This window comes from Brachyhypopomus gauderio, chromosome 1 (assembly GCF_052324685.1).
Source record: "Brachyhypopomus gauderio isolate BG-103 chromosome 1, BGAUD_0.2, whole genome shotgun sequence".
Taxonomy (NCBI): domain Eukaryota; kingdom Metazoa; phylum Chordata; class Actinopteri; order Gymnotiformes; family Hypopomidae; genus Brachyhypopomus; species Brachyhypopomus gauderio.
Window position 1 is genome coordinate 3,539,347 of NC_135211.1, and position 19,254 is coordinate 3,558,600.

The window sequence follows — 19,254 nt, forward strand, 5'->3', positions numbered from 1 at the left end:
ATGAAATTTCCAAAATACACACATTCATAAAAAAAAAAAAAAAACATGCATACAGTTCTATGACAGAAACCTATTTCTAAACATCTTTAAAACTTCAGGCATCAGTGATCCTTAAATGCACTGCATTACTGAAGTCCAATAAAAGCCCCTTTTAGATTCTCTGCAGTTTGGATCCAATATATCGACCGTATAAATCAAACTTTGTCCCCAGATACCACACACCATCATAAAATAGACATCAGGCCACCTGTCCACGCAATCACGTTATAACGCAATTACAAAAATCTCTCACTGCAATGAAAGAGGATCATATTCTTTTGGAACAGTTTCTATACAAGTTGAACCTTTTAACATTATGCAGTTGCATGTAAAGCTTACAGTATTTCCCTGCACCATACATTAGCTGCTGGCTCGTTAAACAGTACTGTACATAAATAACTGATGTTAAAGACAAACAACAGTGTTGTAACATAATATACTGTACAAACATACTTAAAGCACATAGCTACACTTTGACCACTTTGAGGTGGGCTGTGTAAATGTGTTTTTGCACAGGTAGGGAAGCTACCTCCTGGTGTGCCTTCTTCACCCCTGAACACACACCAGTGTGTGTAAGATAAAATATTTTCGTAGTTCTGAGAAACAGCCTAACTGTTAGAGGTTTGCTCGGGTTCGCTGCAGCTTTAACCAACAGGGAAATGCCGCAGTTTAAATAGTACAATGAATTCCCCGCCCGTCCTGACTACATAAGCAGGTAGTCATATGATGTGTGTGTGTGTGTGTGTTCCTAACATGGCGCTGCTCCGAGTGTGTGCTGGTCTCTTCCTCCTGCAGCTCCATGTCCACTCTTCACCCATACCTCGCTCCTCGGGCTGCGGCTATCAGGTGAGTGAGAAGGAAAGAAAGAAACTGACGAACCACGGACTCTTCAAACACTGAAATGATAGTATTTCAGTTTCATTTCCTCCATTATAAGCTGCCGTATTCATATTTTAACTCGTTATTTCGGGTTGTTCGTGCAGTCATGTCCGGCGACGCAGCCGCAGATGTTGAACGTTCATCTGGTCCCGCACACACACGACGACGTCGGCTGGCTCAAGACCGTGGACCAGTACTACTATGGAGGTCTGTCATCGACCCGTCCACACGGGTCCAGTGTCGGGGTACCGAGCCCAGAGAGAGAGAGCACAGCTCAGACTTCAGCCTCGTCAATATTGTTGTTTTTGTTGTTAGTCACTATGAATACACAGACCTTTCAAATGAACCTAAAAGGTTTCAAGATATTACGATAATAACCTGTAATAAAACGTTGCAAGTTAACATTTTCAAAAAGGTAATTTACACATTCCAGTAATTTAAGGGAAATGTACTTTAGTATATGAGACAAAAGTTTGTTTACAATGTGTATGGCATGGTTTATAAAGGTAATAAGTGCTACCACACTGTCTAGCATATGATTTATTTACTGGTGAAATTCATGGATAACCTGTTACACCACTTAGTTAACACAATTTCTTGGCAGTGTGACAGCTTTCGTTGTGCACGAAACAGTAAACTGCTCAATAAAAAGCGCTGCTCTAATGCAGACATGCTAGTATAAAGTACAGTATAACACGTTCATATTTCAGCCCCAGGTTCAGTGCTTGTGGACTGACTGACTGAGACCCTTGAATTGAGTGAGCTTGGTGTGTACAATACTGTTGCAGGCCGTAATGACATCCAGCATGCGGGCGTGCAGTACATCCTGGACTCGGTGGTGGGGGAGTTGCAGAAGGATCCAGCACGCAGGTTCATCTACGTGGAGACGGCGTTCTTCTACCGTTGGTGGAAACAGCAGAACCAGAAGACGCGTCGCATCGTCACCCAACTGGTGGAGGAGGGTGAGCACCAGACACGGCGTCCCAGGGCGGTGTAGGGGGTGGGGGGGGGGGGGGGGCATAGGTGTTGGAAGGTGAGGTTTCATCAAACACACTGCAGTGACTGCTGTGAACACCTCCTTACGTCTTCACACATTTATTTGCTTACTCAACAAGAAGTTCAGATTGATTTTTCTCTCAAGCGTTCCTTATCCTTAACGTTTGTTTGTTTGTTCTTCCCCGTCGTATCCCTCCTCCCATCGCAGGTCGTCTGGAGTTCATCAACGGTGGCTGGTGTATGAGTGATGAAGCCACCACCCACTACAGCGCCGTGATCGATCAGATGACATTGGGCCTGCGGTTCCTCAACGACACCTTCGGCGAGTGCGGCCGGCCACGCGTGGCCTGGCACATCGACCCGTTTGGACACGCCCGCGAACACGCCTCCTTATTTGCCCAGGTGAACCAGGGAGGGCAGGGACCTAATCTCCACGACAACGCAGGAAAGCAGCTTGTATCTAAGGATGATGGGGAGAGTCTACAAATTACAATACGCGATATAAACGTGGCCCCTGCACAACCGTCACACTGACTCTTAGATGAATCTAGGTGCCGGTTCTGAATTCATGTACTGCTTCTGTGTGTGGGTGCAGTTGGCAAGGTGTTTTTAGATGGTGTTTGGAGTGTTGATGGAGGGTGTTTGGTGTGTTTTTAGATGGCGTTTGGAGTGTTGATGGAGGGTGTGTGGTGTGTTTTTAGATGGCGTTTGGAGTGTTGATGGAGGGTGTTGTGTTTTTAGCTGGCATTTGGAGTGTTGATGGAGGGTGTTGTGTTTTTAGATTGCGTTTGGAGTGTTGATGGAGGGTGTTTGGTGTGTTTTTAGATGGCGTTTGGAGTGTTGATGGAGGGTGTTTGGTGTGTTTTTAGATGGGCTTTGATGGGTTCTTCTTCGGCCGGTTGGACTACCAGGACAAGGCACAGAGGATGAAGGCAAAAGAGATGGAGATGGTTTGGAGAGCCAGTGAGAGCCTTAAGCCCCCTACAGCTGACCTCTTCACTGGTACGTACGTACACACACACACACACACACACACACAGACAGACAGACAGACAGACAGACTGACCTTTGATATTTAGCTATGCAAATAAATGCTGCTTTGAATTTGATCAGTCAGCCAGCCAGTGCTCTGGTCAACATTTCTAATATACATGCATACAGGTATATTCATATATACATATGCCTGAATTTACACTCACTGGCCACTTTATTAGGTACACCTTGTTAGTTCCCCCTTTTGCCTTCAGAACTGCCTTAATCCTTCATGGATTAGATTCAACAAGGTACTGGAAACATTCCTCAGAGAGTCTGGTCCATATTGACATGATAACATCACACAGTTGCTGCAGATTTGTCAGCTGCACATCCATGATGTGAATCTCCAGTTCCACCACATCCCAAAGGTGCTCTATTGGACTGAGAGTTTATTGAACTCATTATTGTGTTCAAGAAACCAGTCTGAGATGATTCTCACTTTAAGACATGGGGCATTATCCTGCTGGAAGTAGCCATCAGAAGATGGATACACTGTGGTCATAAAGGGATGGACATGGTCAGCAACAATACTCAGGTAGACTGTGGTGTTGACACGATGCTCAATTGGTACTAATGGGCCCAAAGTGTACCAAGAAAATATCCCCCACACCATTGCACCACCACCACCACCACCACCAGCCTGAACCGTTGATACAAGCCATGACTGATCCATGCTTTCATGCTGTTGATGCCAAATTCTGACCCTACCATCCGAATGCTGCAGCAGAAATTGAGACTCATCAGACCAGGCAACGTTTTTCCAATCTTCTATTCTCTAATTTTGGTGTGAATTGTAGCCTCAGTTTCCTGTTCTTAGCTGACAGGAGTGGCACCTGGTGTGGTCTTCTGCTGCTGTAGCCCATCCGCTCTTCTGCGTATCTTGGTTGTAACGACCAAGTTATTTGGTTTGATTATTTGGTTATTTGAGTTACTGTTGCCGTTCAGCTTGAACCAGTCTGGCCATTCTCCTCTGACCTCTGGCATCAACAAGGCATTTGACCCACAGAACTGCTGCTCACTGGATATTTTCTCTTTTTCTGACCATTCACTGTAAACCATAGAGATGGTTGTGCATGAAAATCCCAGTTGATCAGCAGTTTCTGGAATAATCAAACCAGCCTGTCTGGCACCAACAACCATGCCACGTTCAGTGTCACTTAAATCACCTTTCTTCCCCATTCTGATGCTCAGTTTGAACTGCAGCAGATCGTCTTGGCCATGTCTACATGCCTAAATGTATTGAGTTGCTGCCATGTGATTGGCTGATTCAACATTTGCGTTAATGAGAAGTTGGACAGGTGGAACTAATAAAGTGGCCAGTGAGTATATACATTTGTACTCACATACATCTATATCAAACACAACGTTGCATAGGACATGCATGATTTAATCTGCACCTTTCAAAGCCAAGTGCAGCTGTTTATACTGTTTATAATATTCCACAGGGGTGTTTTGAACTAGTAATGTGTTACATGGTTGTCTCTGTGTGTTCTACAATCTTAATGAGATTCATATTCACCTTTTCATTTCATTTCATTTCATTTCTTTCATACTCATTTCTGAGTATTTTTGAGTATTCACATTACTGCCATCATTTGGTGGTTCTGTGGTGTGCAGGCGTGCTCCCAAATGGCTATAACCCCCCCACGGGGTTCTGCTGGGACCAGTCCTGCTCTGACGCTCCAGTCCAGGACGACCCTGACCTCGAGGACTACAACGTGGATACGCTAGTTGCCAACTTTCTCAAAATTGCACGCACACAGGTTGGCATGATTCTGCATGCTCCCCTCTCTCTCTCTCTCTCTCTCTCTCTCTCCCTCTCTCTATCTCTCTCTCTCTCTCTCTCTCTCTCTCTCTCTCTCACACACACACACACACACACACTGCTCCTATAATGACCCATGGTCAGTAAAACTCTGTCCTATGTGGTTTTATGACCCCAGGCTCAGTCATATAAGACCAACCACATCATCATGACCATGGGCTCTGATTTCCAGTACGAGAACGCTAATCTCTGGTATAAAAACATGGACAAACTCATCCGCTATGTGAACGCCCAGCAGGCCAAGGGTAGCCAAGTCAATGTGCTCTATTCCACCCCCTCCTGTTACCTGCAGGAACTACACCTGGCCAACCTCACCTGGTGAGCTTCTGTCTGTCCTGCAGTGGCTAAAGTGGCTCCGAGCTCATGGAGCATATTGCTGTCCAGAAAACAGCATTTTTCAAAACATTTTTTATTCTCTCTCTCTCTCTCTCTCTCTCTCTCTCTCTCTCTATCTATCTCTCTCTCTCTCTCTCTTTCTCTCTCTCTCTCTCTCTCTCTCTCTCTCTCTCTCTCTCTCAGGCCTCTAAAGACAGATGACTTTTTCCCCTATGCTGATGATGCTCATAATTTCTGGTCAGGCTACTTCACCAGCCGCCCTGCACTGAAGCGCTATGAGAGGCTGAGTAATAGCTTACTGCAGGTACCGCACACACCTCCTAACACACTGTACACACACTCCCACACCTCCTAACACACTGTACACACACTCCCACACCACCTAACACCACACACACACTCCCACATCACTCATGACACTACACACCACCCAACACGATACACACACCCTCACCACCTGACTCGGTACACACACACCCACACCACAACACTACCTTTTTTGTTTTCCAGTTGACCTTTAGCTTTATCGTACACAAACTGATTTTCCAGTTACTGTTTCCAGATCAGTTCTGTATGACGATGCTGCTCCACTGAGTTGGTTTCTGTTTTTCTTCTCAGACGTGTAACCAACTGGAGGTTCTGGGGGGGCCCAAGTCCAGGAATGGCCCTCATGGGGAAGGAGACAGTGATACCATGAGTACATTTACATTCACCCCTCCCACCACTAATCTAGCCTCCCTGTTGGCTGCACTGTGACTGACATGCCATTCCACCAATCAGAGAGAGCCATGGCGGTTGCGCAGCATCACGATGCGGTTTCTGGCACTGAGAGGCAGCACGTTGCCAATGACTACGCCAAGAGGCTGGCGATAGGATGGGCCCACTGCCAGGTACTGTAGCTAGGGTTACAGGAACCACTACACACACACACATATATATATATATATATATACACACACACACACCACAAACAAACACACACACAGACCACTGCTGCCACTACACACACACACACACACACACACACACACACACACACACAGAGGAACCACCGCTGCCACTACACACACACACAGACACACACACACACACACACACACGGACCACTGCTGCCACTACACACAGTTATCTGAGGTTCTCACCCCTGTGTGTTTCTCTTTCTCCTCAGGTGCTGGTGAGTAACTCTCTGGCTGTCCTCAGTGGTTCAGATGTTCCACGGACTTTCTGTGAAAATCTCAACATCACCGTGTGTCCACTCAGTGAGAGCAGCGAGAAGGTAACACACACACACACACACACACACACACACACACACGCACACGCACTCTATACGCTAAAAATGCTGACTGGTTTAATTAAATGCAGTTAATAATCTTTCTTCTCTTTCTGTCTGTGCATCTCTTTCCGTAGTTCTCCATGAATGTCTATAATCCCTTAGCCCGTCCCATTACCTGGTCTGTTCACCTGCCTGTCAACGGGACTTTATACAACGTTATAGACCCGAATGGGCAAACAGTGGATAGTCAGGTTGGTGCATGTGTGTGTTTTAACACACCCATATCATTTACAAGCAGTAATTGAATGAAAACTACCTCACTCTTTCCAATATGTCTGTCTCTCTCTCCCTCTCTGTCCCCTGTCCTCTGTCCCCCAGGTGATACCTGTGTCCAAGGCCACCCAAGACTTACGCAGAGACAGAGGCTACTCCATGTACGAGCTGGTGTTCATGGTGCAGGCCCCACCCATGGGCTTCTCCACCTACTCCATCACCCTGCTGAAGGCTGACTCCACCCAGCTCGAGCCCACACCCAAAGCCCCCGTCTCCATGCAGAATGAGGTTAGATCCAAAGGGCCTCTTGCCGTGCTGAGAAATAATCCCAGATTATAAAACACAACATAATCTAAAATGTAGGTGGCAATATCCGTGTGGGGCTGCGGAGATATAACCGAAAATGACACGCCTCTCAGGCCGCGTTCGTTTCTGTGAGTTATCAAAGCACTCGGTGGGCGTGGCTTATGTATCACCCAAATGAACGTGTGGGACCAGGATGTCTGACGTCTAGAAGAAACACTGCTTGCAATTCGGGAGCTTTGACTAAATATGGACATGTTGGCTGAAGATGTCCGGCTCGAGGGTGTGTCTGCTCTCTCTTTTAGTACCTGATGGTGACCTTCGACCCCAACACGGGCCTTCTAAGTGGACTTACCAACTTGGAAACGAAGCAGAGCATCCAGCTCAAACAGAACTTTTACTGGTGCACACACACACATACACACACCACACACACCACACACACACACACACACACACACAACACACACACACACACACACAACACACACACACAACACACACACACACAGTGTTTCACCCATTTCACTGGTCAGTCAAGTGTCCAACATGTTTCCATTTTGGTTGTTTTCTCGTTTTGTTTAGTCGTTTGGTATTTGCGGCTATGAGCAGCGCCGTTTGTGTTGCAGGTACAACGCCAGCGATGGGAACGTTGAGAGCACTCAGCCGTCAGGGGCGTACATCTTTAGACCAAACTCCTCCACTCCCATCACCATCAGCGAGAAGCCAGACGTCTCCTGTGTGCAGGTACCGTACACTCACGCATGTGTACCTACATACACCGTGTATCCCTGGACCCCAGATATATCTACCTTGCAGATAATGTGCAGAAACACTGATTTAGTGCTTAAAAGCTCAGATGTACAGTATGCGTATACAGTGTGTCCACAAAGTAAGTGTGTGTGTGTGTGTGTGTGTGTGTGTGTGTGTGTGTCAGACCTCTGTGGTGCAGGAGGTAAGGCAGGAGTTCAGTCCATGGGTCTCTCAGGTGGTGCGTCTGTACAAGGGCAGCAGAGAACTGGAATTGGAGTGGACCGTCGGACCTATACCTGTAGCGTGAGTGTACACACACACATACACACACACACGTGTGTGTGTGTATATTGTTTGAACCGTCACTTACATATATATTTTCCCCACAGTGACGGTTTGGGAAAAGAAGTCATCACTCGATTGGACAGCAACATCGGCTCATCTGGACTCTTCTACACTGACTCTAACGGCAGAGAGGTTCTGCAGAGACGGTGAGGAGATGGATGGAGGGAGAGAGGGATGAAGAGAAGCAGACATTTGTGCAGTCTTCTCTGCCCACTCAACTGAGATCAACATTGGCCCAGATTCATAAAACCTTTCATTCCTGGTCAGGTTGAATTCACCTATGCCCTAGCCGAAAGCCAATCAGATCTGACATGTAATTGAGGTCATGTATATAATGACCCACATAAGTGATGGATGACTAATCAGACATGAGAACAGGCCAGTTACCACACGACAGGTTCAGGTGGCTTTTTTTTTTTTTTTGCTGAACAGTGTTATGAAAATACGGCAGCACTATACATGCGTAGACTGTTCATATTTATGAACGAGGAAGCGTATTACAATGGTGCTATTTGCTGCTGCCGTGACACTAAATTTGGTGATGTATTTTATGAATGTGTCACATTGTTTTTACAGCCCTGTTTATTTTGTCCAATCAGGAAAGACTACCGGCCCACCTGGAACTTGAAACAATCTGAGCCAGTTGCAGGGAACTATTATCCAATCAACTCTCGTGCGTTCATAAAGGTGTGTGGCACTTGACCAATCAAAGCAGCCTTCCAGATCATCTATCTTAAAGAGAGTGATTCTGTTCCTCTGTTCACCCATTTTGTCCAACACTGTGTGTGTGTGTGTGTGTAATAGGATGAGAAGAGTCAGATGACGGTGGTGACGGAAAGGTCACAAGGTGTCAGCAGCATCTTTGATGGTTCGCTGGAGATCATGGTAACACACACACACACACACACTAAGCACGCAGTTGCTTCTAACTCCCAGAATCAGGGTGCAGAAGGTCCTTTAGTGTTTATTAACCCCCCCAGCTACACAGACGTCTCCTGCGTGACGATGTGCGTGGCGTGGGGGAGCCCCTCTCCGAACCCGGCGAATTCGCAGACGGCCTGATGGTGCGTGGACGTCTGTTGTTGACCCTCACGCCTCCCGAGACGGCCGCGGACACCCACAGACCCCTCGCTCAGGGCCTGGTGCTCCAGCCTATGCTGTCCTTCCAAGAGGGGGCGCTACCTCACAACACCAAGCTGGAGGTGGGTGGAGCAGCGAGACGGTGGCAGGGTGGAGGGAACTGTAGTCTTTAAAGAAGCTCTTACTAAACTACACCTCTTAGCGTTATTCACATGCAGTATAGACCTGTCACGCTTTTATTAGTCATGCAGATGTTGGGGGTGGAGCTTTGAAATGTGATGTGATTGGTTCATCAAATGAGCCCCAATTTCTGTGGTTGACTCAGTTTTCAGGACTGCAGGCAGCGCTGCCCCCTGCTGTCCACCTGCTGACAGTGTCACAGTGGGACAGTGAGTCAGTTCTTCTCCGACTGGAGCACCAGTACCAGAGTGCAGAGAGCCAGACGTACTCACACCCCGTTACAGTCAACCTGCAGGTACACACACACACCCCGTTACAGTCAACCTGCAGGTACACACACACACACACACCCCGTTACAGTCAACCTGCAGGTACACACACACACACACACACACACACACACACACACACACACACACACACCCCGTTACAGTCAACCTGCAGGTATACACACACTCACACCCCGTTACAGTGAACCTGCAGGTATACACACGCTCACACACACACTCACACCCCGTTACAGTCAACCTGCAGGTATACACACACACACACACACACACACACACACACACACACACACACACCCCATTACAGTCAACCTGCAGGTATACACACACTCACACCCCGTTACAGTGAACCTGCAGGTACACACACGCTCACACACACACACACACACACACACACACACACACACACACACACACACACTCACACCCCGTTACAGTGAACCTGCAGGTACACACACACTCACACCCCGTTACAGTGAACCTGCAGGTACACACACACACACACACACACCCCGTTACAGTGAACCTGCAGGTACACACACGCTCACACACACACACACTCACACCCAGTTACAGTCAACCTGCAGGTACACACACACACCGTTACAGTCAACCTGCAGGTACACACACACACACACACACCCCATTACAGTCAACCTGCAGGTACACACACACACCGTTACAGTGAACCTGCAGGTACACACACACACACACACACACACACACACACACACACACACACACACACACACACACACACACACACACACACACACACCCCGTTACAGTCAACCTGCAGGTAAACACACACACACACCCCAACCTACTGAGTCTGTGGACAGTCGGCCTGCAGGTATACACACACACACACACACACACACACACACACACCCCATTACAGTCAACCTGCAGGTATACACACACTCACACCCCGTTACAGTGAACCTGCAGGTACACACACGCTCACACACACACACACACACACACACACACACACACACACACACACACACACTCACACCCCGTTACAGTGAACCTGCAGGTACACACACACTCACACCCCGTTACAGTGAACCTGCAGGTACACACACACACACACACACCCCGTTACAGTGAACCTGCAGGTACACACACGCTCACACACACACACACACTCACACCCAGTTACAGTCAACCTGCAGGTACACACACACACCGTTACAGTCAACCTGCAGGTACACACACACACACACACACCCCATTACAGTCAACCTGCAGGTACACACACACACACACCGTTACAGTGAACCTGCAGGTACACACACACACACACACACACACACACACACCCCGTTACAGTCAACCTGCAGGTAAACACACACACACACCCCAACCTACTGAGTCTGTGGACAGTCGGCCTGCAGGTAATACACACACACACACACACACACCAGGTAATACACACACGCACACGCGCACACACACACAGACACACACACACACGCGCACACACACACACACACGCATACATTCATACATTTGTTTGCCTGTGCAGAAGCTGTTTTCCACCCTGGAGATAGTGGGCGTGTCTGAGATGAGCCTTGGAGCCAATCAGTGGAAGGAGGACATGAACCGCTTGCAGTGGACCCCCAATACGGGTATATATACACACACACACACACACACACACTCCCCAGCACACAGTCACGGGTACACACACACACACCCCAGCACACAGTCACGGGTACACACACACACACACCCCAGCACACAGTCATGGGTACACACACACACACACACACCCCAGCACACAGTCATGGGTACACACACACACACACACCCCAGCACACAGTCATGGGTACCTACCCAACCCACAATCACACAATGTCACGGGTACACACACACACACATACCATCACACAATGTCCTCACACTGTATTCCATTGTTTTTGCTAGAGAGGTTTACCCATCAACCCAGAAGAGGCCGTTTGAATGTTTAGTGTATTTATCATTTCTTTTTGGGGGGGTTTGTCTTCTAGGTGGCACCATGAAGGGGGGCCGTCTGGGAGACCCCTGGGAAATCACTCTGCAGCCAATGGAGATCCGCACCTTCCTGCTGCGTGTGCGGCACATGTAGCCAATCACTGCTCGGGAGCCTCGGCAACAGCCAATGACTGTGCAGCAGTGCCAAAGGAGTCCGTCGGGGGGTGGGGGGGGGGGGGGGGGGGGGGCGTGTTCATAAATCACATCATACTCAGTAATACGTGCAAAGAACAAGATTGTGCAATATTTCATTGTGGTAATTTTATCATCTGTTTTGTAATTGTCTGTAAGAATGAATGTTCTAATAATCAAACTATGGCTTACGAAAACAAGCAGCTAATTAAATACTACTTGCGTTCTCTGAAGTGACTGTTGTCCCTCAATACAGAGCTGAGAGTGACAGGATAGAGAGACAGGTACTCAGTTTATTAGTCAGGTGAAAATAACATTGGGTAAAAGCAAACCGCACCAACTCTACATGTACCTCCTCTCACGCACGAGTACTCAACCCCGGGACATCGTCTCACACGCGAGTACTCAACCCCGGGACATCGTCTCACGCGCGCGAGTACTCAACCCCGGGACATCGGCTCACGCGCGCGAGTACTCAACCCCGGGACATCGGCTCACGCGCGCGAGTACTCAACCCCGGGACATCGTCTCACGCGCGCGAGTACTCAACCCCGGGACATCGTCTCACGCGCGCGAGTACTCAACCCCGGGACATCGGCTCACGCGCGCGAGTACTAAACCCCGGGACATCGGCTCACGCGCGCGAGTACTAAACCCCGGAACATCGGCTCACGCGCGCGAGTACTAAACCCCGGGACATCGGCTCACGCGCGCGAGTACTAAACCCCGGGACATCGGCTCACGCGCGCGAGTACTCAACCCCGGGACATCGTCTCACGCGCGCGAGTACTCAACCCCAGGACATCGTCTCACGCGCGCGAGTACTCAACCCCAGGACATCGTCTCACGCCCGAGTACTCAACCCCAGGACATCGTCTCACGCCCGAGTACTCAACCCCAGGAGCAGCTGTTGGACACAATCTCACGCAGCTGCACGTATCATTTAACAAACTAAAAACAACAAAAAAATACCCAACCCCACAGACAACAGGATATGGGCCGATTTCTGACTGGTCAGACTGCATAGCGCCGAGGTGAATGTTTCTTCGTTTTTGTTTAGTTCATCATCCCTCCTTCTGCGTCTCCGTTGCTAGGCGACTCCTCGGGATCATGAGAATAACAGCATTTCTCTCCTAAGGTGCAGGTGCCCTGAAAGAAGCCACAGCCCAAGTCACGCACAGCAGGTGTGAACTACAGTACCCAGTGACTATTGTAGTCCACCACATCGAATGTTAGTCTGTAAACTACAATACCCAGTGTCCATCCTGTAATACACCACAGTGCAGGTCTCATGCTAGCACTTCAATACTAGTATCAAATCACTAAATTACTCTAAACACATCTTTAATTCTTATACATACGTTTGATAATGGAAATTGTTAGCAAATTGTCATGAAAATCTCTAATTATTCATAAGTCCATAGGGTCACTGCTCATCTACCTCATCCATCACTTCAAAATAATTTATCTACCAACACTGCCATCCTCATGCGGTGATGGTGAGGTCCAGCAGGGCCCCTGAGAGGACTGGTCGCCGGTCTGGAGGAGGTCTGGGTTTCGTACCTTCCTGAACTTCTTACAGGGGAAGTTCTTCAGCTGAGAGGAGTCGGTGATCTGGTGCTTCCTCTTGCCCTGAAACTTTTTCCTCCTGTCCTCTAGCTCTGTGGATATAACCCCCCTGAAACACACACACACACAGGTCCAATGAGCAGGAACAGAGCAAAACCTTTTAGAACCGTGTGTGCAGGCAGTGTGTGAACGCACCCCTTGGCACGGGCTTTGGGGCCCCAGTTGGCTTGTGGGTTCTCCTGAAAACGGGTGAGGTGGCGTTTGCGGGACTGTGGGTTGGCATCCTCTCTAATGTCAAAGCAGGCCTGCAGACTGCAGCAGGACACAGATTAGACAGATTAGGGATTGTACAGATTACATGGGTTTAGGGCTGGACAATAACTCAATGTTAATACATATCGCAATAGAAAATGTTTGAATGACAGTGATATGATTTTTAAACACATTTTCAATATTTCGATAAACACTATTTACAACATTACAATGTTCATAACATTCAGTGATTGACGTCCACCATGTACACACAGCCATTGCTCAGCAACAGAAGGCTATGTGAGTTGTGGTTTGTCTCCAACGTGACACGTACTAGCTGCAAAATGAGCATCGCTGAACACAATACAAATGTGACTGAATGAGCTTCAACGATATAATATATAATTCAAGTGATGATAAAGCAGACAAAATAGTTAATAAAAGGGGAAAGACCAAAGGTGTCAAAAGTATTCACGTTCAGTACTTAGATACTAGGGTTTAAAAATACTTCTGTAGAACTATCAACTCAATCTTTTGACTCAAGTCTAAGTACTGGTTTCAACACTACTTAAAGTAAAAGTAATGTAAGGGGAAAAAACGCAATTCAGGACAAAAACATAACCTTTGTCACATGACCTATAGGACACTACCCCACCTCCCCCCAAAAAACATTTATCAGCACATGATGTTCCAATATCTTATTTATCTAATTGGTCTACTAACTGGTCCAAAGTGACATTTGTTTTGATGGTGCAGTGGGGGGAGGTGAACCTACACTGGTTCTATGGAGAGGATGCGATAAGCTGGACTTGTCTCCGATAACTTCTCTCTCTTCACTGGATTGCTCTTTTCCTGGAAGAGACGGAGACACACAAGTCAACTACGTATGCGCTTCTGAATGTTCCAAATGGCCTTTACACTAGTGAACAATGTTGAGCGGAAGGGTGTGGTAGAGGACGTTCACACCATCACTCATCACTTCAGCAGAGTTCACACTCACCCAGCAGCGCATGACGTCCCACAGCACTCCGGCAGGGGCGTCGGTCTTCAGCGCGTTCTTACAGGCGTGAGACATGGACACTCTGTAGCCAGCATGAAGCAAAGCAGACCTGGGACATCGTGCAAAGATCATCATCATCATCGCTAGCACCACCCCAACAGATATACAACCATCACAACATCAGAACCGACACAGATTCTGTCGCGGCAGTGAGCACTACCTAAACATCAGCATGGAGGGGGTGTTGCAGTGGACCGTGCTGCTGAGATGGTCCAGGACCGAGTATAGAGGAACGTCTTCCAGTTCCTGGATAAACACACCAAATCGCCAAGTATGTAATACTGCTCTAACCAGAAATAAAACACCCACTGTTCTAATACTGCTGTAGCCATGGTTATAAACACCACCTTCTCCACTAACCTCGGTGATCATGCTGAGGACGCCTTCGATGCGCTTGGATGTTCCAAAGCGTGACGGGTTCCCCGAAACCGCTGCTAGAACCTTCTGAACAAATTCGACATTGTGGATGGGTTCCGCCCATATTGGACCTCCAATCTAGTGAGCAGGACAGGACAGGCAATTACTACAACAATGGCAAAAAAATTACATGTTCAAAAACAAACATGCTCTCAGTAATAAGCGTTGGACTCCAAGTGTATTGATGAAATGGTGCTGTAGGATGGACCTGGTGTTTCTGACCACAGTGTTCACAGTTCATGCCCACTGGAGGCCCTGTGGCTGCAGAGTACTTCATACTGAAACACACATGAGCGCATGTTCAGACAGCAGGCATCAGGGTGTGTGTGTGTGTGTGTGTGTGTGTGTGTGTGTGTGTATGTGTGTGTGTGTGAGGTGCAGTTGCTCACTCTTTGCCATGGAACATTCTCTTGCCCATCCTCTGTAGGTGAAAGGCACCACAGCCCACGCAGTGATACACCAGGGCCTGTTTACTGCCACCACAAACACACACATCAACACCAGTGCACTAGTAATAACTTCAGTAGTGTGTATGGGAAGAATGGCATCTAAAGTGTGTGTGTGTGTGTGTGTGTGTGTGTTAGCTACCTGGCTGAGTTCTTAACTTTGGCCTGGCCCGTTCGGACTCTTACGAAGACACGGATGTAGAAGTCAACACTCACACTCAGCAGTGGTTCGATGTAGCGTTGGTAAACATTGGCTCGCATGTCTAGGCTGTGCAGGATGATACGCAGGGCCTGTAGACGGAGCAGTCATCCCATAAACTACCACCATGAACCAGCACCGACACCTAATACACTACTGCCTTCGTACCCCCCCCCCCCCAAACTACCACAACCAACCATTTAGACACCGACACCATTGTTGTTTTCCAACACAGTAAGCGCACACACACCCACCCTTGTATGCACACCCATACCTGCGCATACACACACCCTCGCACACACACACACACACACACACACACACACACACACACACACACACACACACACACACACACACACCCCAACACACCCCTGCATAAAGCGGCACAAGGAACTGAAGGTGTCGCACCATCTCGTGGCAGTATCTGGATTTGATGGAGACGGATCCGTACTTGCTGTAGCAGGTCTCCCCTCTGCTCCCCGCCATCACCGCCATGTCCGTGCAGGTGACGCACAGCAGCCCTGCCAACAGCGTCACACACGCCACTAATCAGAACAGCTGCGTTAACGAGGGGGCGGAGCCTGCTGACCGGCTGGAGGAAAGACGCTTTCGTTTAAGTGCACTATGTTAAGATGGAAAAATACATCACTATACAGAAGTGCCCAGTCACGAATGTGCCAGAAGTTTGGCGCTCCAGACCTGGATCTTTCCGTGAGGGAGATGGAGCCGTAGAGCAAAGAGCCGTGGGCCACTTTCTACGCAAATGTATCAGGACAGATGAAAATACGAAAACAGTTCAACTCAGAGGAGGGGCCAAGGCCTCAGAGGAGGGGCCAAGGACTCAGAGGAGGGGCCAAGGACTCAGAGGAGGGGCCAAGGCCTCAGAGGAGGGGCCAAGGACTCAGAGGAGGGGCCAAGGCCTCAGAGGAGGGGCCAAGGCCTCAGAGGAGGGGCCAAGGCCTCAGAGGAGGGGCCAAGGACTCAGAGGAGGGGCCAAGGACTCGGAGTTGAGAGAGATGACTCACCTCCCTCACCAACAGCCTGCAAAGCAGCATCCAGGAAGGGGGAGGGGCTTCCATATGGATCCAGGTCTATGACATCATAGCATTTCTTCTTCCCTCTTGCCTCATACATCACCATGCTGAGAAAACACATTGGTTCATTGGTTCTTCTAATCATGTTAGACATTTACCTTTTATAATCATAATTATAAGGATCCTATACAAGAAGACAGGAACCTGGCATCTCTCTGGCTAGCTTGCACCAGGTGCGACACCCCGTTGTACTGGGTGTTGCGAGCGATGAGGGCAGCGGCTTTAGCTGAACAATCATTGGCTGTGACACTTTTAAGTCCCGGCACCTCGAGAGCGAATCGGATGGAGCGCAGGCCCGAAGCAGCCAACGCCTCGAGCACACGCAGGCCGTCCTGAAGACAGGGGGGTATTACAAAAGAGAAAAAAACATTTTAAATGTGGTGAACACATGCATGTTTAAATTAAAGATACAGTCACACGTGTTAAATACACTAAAGATGGCTGAACTCAAGATGGACACAAACGCAGTGTGCAGAGTCAGTCAAGTTTCCCTGTGCCAGAACGGCGAAATAAACCAATTTCAAAGACTATTCAAAAGACTACAAATCCTGCTCAAAACACATGAGACACACGACATACGTGCATTAAAAAACCAAGGGAGCAAGCTGACCTCACACTGCTCGCCAACCGAGACGGTCCTCATGCACGCCTCCTCTTCCTCTCTCTCCTCTTCCTCCTGTTGTGAGGTGGCGTCCTCCTTTTCTCTGCCGGTCTTCTCGTCGGACAGGCGGACGACAACGCGTTCCTTCTCCCCAGGTACGGTGATGCACACTCCTCTGGCAGCCAGCGTCTCCCGGGCGAACTCCGTTATCACCGCACACCTGCGCGCAGCACAAAACTCCGTCACAGCGCTCACAAACACCATCTAACTTCTGGGTAACGTCAAATTCCCCAACCAGACTCTGAATTTATTCACCGTTACAGTAACTTTATTGCAATCACTTTCTTCTTTCACTGTAATATTTCCCATTTTGATTTAAGCTGCAGTAATACACCAGGTTCTGAGTTCAGTGGTTGATATCCAACACACAAGACCCAGACCATCGGACTGTGGAAGCCTGCTGCAATATTCCTCCATCTCAGTGTTAGTCTGCTGGAAGCTCAGTTCTGGGGTCAGTTAAACAACAATAATTACACCCTGTTCAGATCTCAGTGGCTGATCTGGGATCAGCGGCGAGACTCATACACGTGTAGGGTCTAAAGTAGGGATCAAGTGTGCAGGCGTGAAGAATAAGGGTGATTATGGAGTGATTATTAGTGAATCATCTCACGTCAGGTCCCTATTGAAGAATGAGTGCGATTATGAAGTGATTATTAGTGAATCATCTCACGTCAGGACCCTGTTGAAGAATAAGTGTGATTATGGAGTGATTATTAGTGAATCATCTCACGTCAGGTCCCTGTTGAAGAATGAGTGTGATTATGGAGTGATTATTAGTGAATCATCTCACGTCAGGTCCCTGTTGAAGAATGAGTGTGATTATGGAGTGATTATTAGTGAATCATCTCACGTCAGGTCCCTGTTGAACTCCTGTACAGGGTTGTAGAACACCTCGTTGGCACTCGGAAACAAAATGGACGCCTTGCCCTCCTTGACAACAGTCTCCCCTGGCAACAGCCCCGGAAGTGCGGAAGGGTCCGAGGCAGGTCCGGGGGGCGCGCACGCGTCTCCGGGGGCCGCGCACGCATCCACGGGGGCCGCGCACGCATCCACGGGAGCGGCAGGCTGGTGTGGGGGGCTGTGGTCCGTCTCCATGGTGCTGTACCCGCCTGTGCTGAAGTGTTGGAGGAACGCGGCTCTCCCTCCGCCAGCGGACACGCGCAGGGCTCGTGCACACACGCGCAGCGCCGCGCTCACGGGCATGCGCCCCGGGATTACCTGTCGGATTACCCGCGGGGGGTTCAGATTACCCGCCTCAGACTACCTTACCCACCCAGCGGCGCGCGAGAGGCCCGTTCCCGTATCCTCGTGCCCGTTAATCCGTGTTCGTTAACCGGACACAAACGTGAGACACGCACTCTCCGCTCTCACGTGGGCGCGCTGCGTTACGATCACGTGGTCAGAGGCTGTTCGGCAGCTACGGAACGTCTCGAGGTCCAACACTCGAAACGCGTGGAAGTCGCGGACTCGACCGCGCATGCGCACACGCTCTACCGTATAGACTGGTGTAATGTAAGGACACGCAGTACAAAAGGGGTCACACATAACAGTGGGTGGGTGTTTAAATACGCGCCGATTATCTGCGCTATATTAAAGGCTATAACACATTAGTTCGAAAATTTATAATAGAAATAAATAACCAACTACATTTATGTGATTTCAAAAATCCTGAAATGTTTTGAAATTCAATTGAATTGAAAACAGTCTCCTAGCTCCACAGCTCAGGCATGACACAAAAATTATGCTATACTTAACTAAACAATCATTATTTTACTGACTTGTGAGTTCAAAA

The 19,254-nt window shown here is 48.7% G+C and overlaps 2 protein-coding genes across 4 annotated transcripts; one reads left to right on the forward strand and one right to left on the reverse strand.

Moving 5' to 3' along the window:
• Positions 1–725: 725 nt before the first annotated feature.
• man2b1 (mannosidase, alpha, class 2B, member 1) lies at positions 726–11,994 on the forward strand. The gene is made up of 23 exons (XM_077010895.1): positions 726–885; positions 1,023–1,125; positions 1,707–1,880; positions 2,123–2,316; positions 2,784–2,916; positions 4,567–4,712; positions 4,893–5,092; positions 5,294–5,414; positions 5,729–5,807; positions 5,891–6,000; positions 6,279–6,386; positions 6,521–6,637; positions 6,765–6,947; positions 7,268–7,365; positions 7,592–7,709; positions 7,900–8,018; positions 8,105–8,206; positions 8,660–8,747; positions 8,865–8,945; positions 9,041–9,262; positions 9,466–9,615; positions 11,142–11,244; positions 11,626–11,994. The coding sequence occupies exons 1-23, from the start codon at positions 763–765 to the stop codon at positions 11,721–11,723; spliced, it is 2,970 nt and encodes a 989-aa protein (XP_076867010.1). The 5' UTR covers positions 726–762; the 3' UTR covers positions 11,724–11,994.
• A 42-nt stretch (positions 11,995–12,036) lies between these two features.
• Positions 12,037–18,919, reverse strand: trmt1 (tRNA methyltransferase 1). Of its 3 annotated transcripts, none has more exons than XM_077010993.1 (15): positions 18,313–18,919; positions 17,412–17,622; positions 16,946–17,133; positions 16,733–16,848; positions 16,116–16,228; positions 15,648–15,796; positions 15,449–15,532; positions 15,268–15,337; positions 15,003–15,137; positions 14,803–14,888; positions 14,583–14,691; positions 14,358–14,434; positions 13,526–13,642; positions 13,325–13,439; positions 12,037–12,910 (listed from the first exon to the last, which is right to left on the reverse strand). In XM_077010993.1, exons 1-15 carry the CDS (start codon positions 18,663–18,665, stop codon positions 12,818–12,820), a joined length of 2,016 nt encoding a protein of 671 aa, XP_076867108.1. In that variant the 5' UTR covers positions 18,666–18,919; the 3' UTR covers positions 12,037–12,817. The 3 variants fall into 3 exon arrangements, with proteins under 3 accessions (XP_076867108.1, XP_076867189.1, XP_076867271.1); XM_077011074.1 differs by lacking the exon at positions 18,313–18,919 and adding an exon at positions 18,193–18,234; XM_077011156.1 differs by lacking the exon at positions 18,313–18,919 and adding an exon at positions 18,073–18,077.
• Between the last annotated feature and the right edge of the window lie 335 nt (positions 18,920–19,254).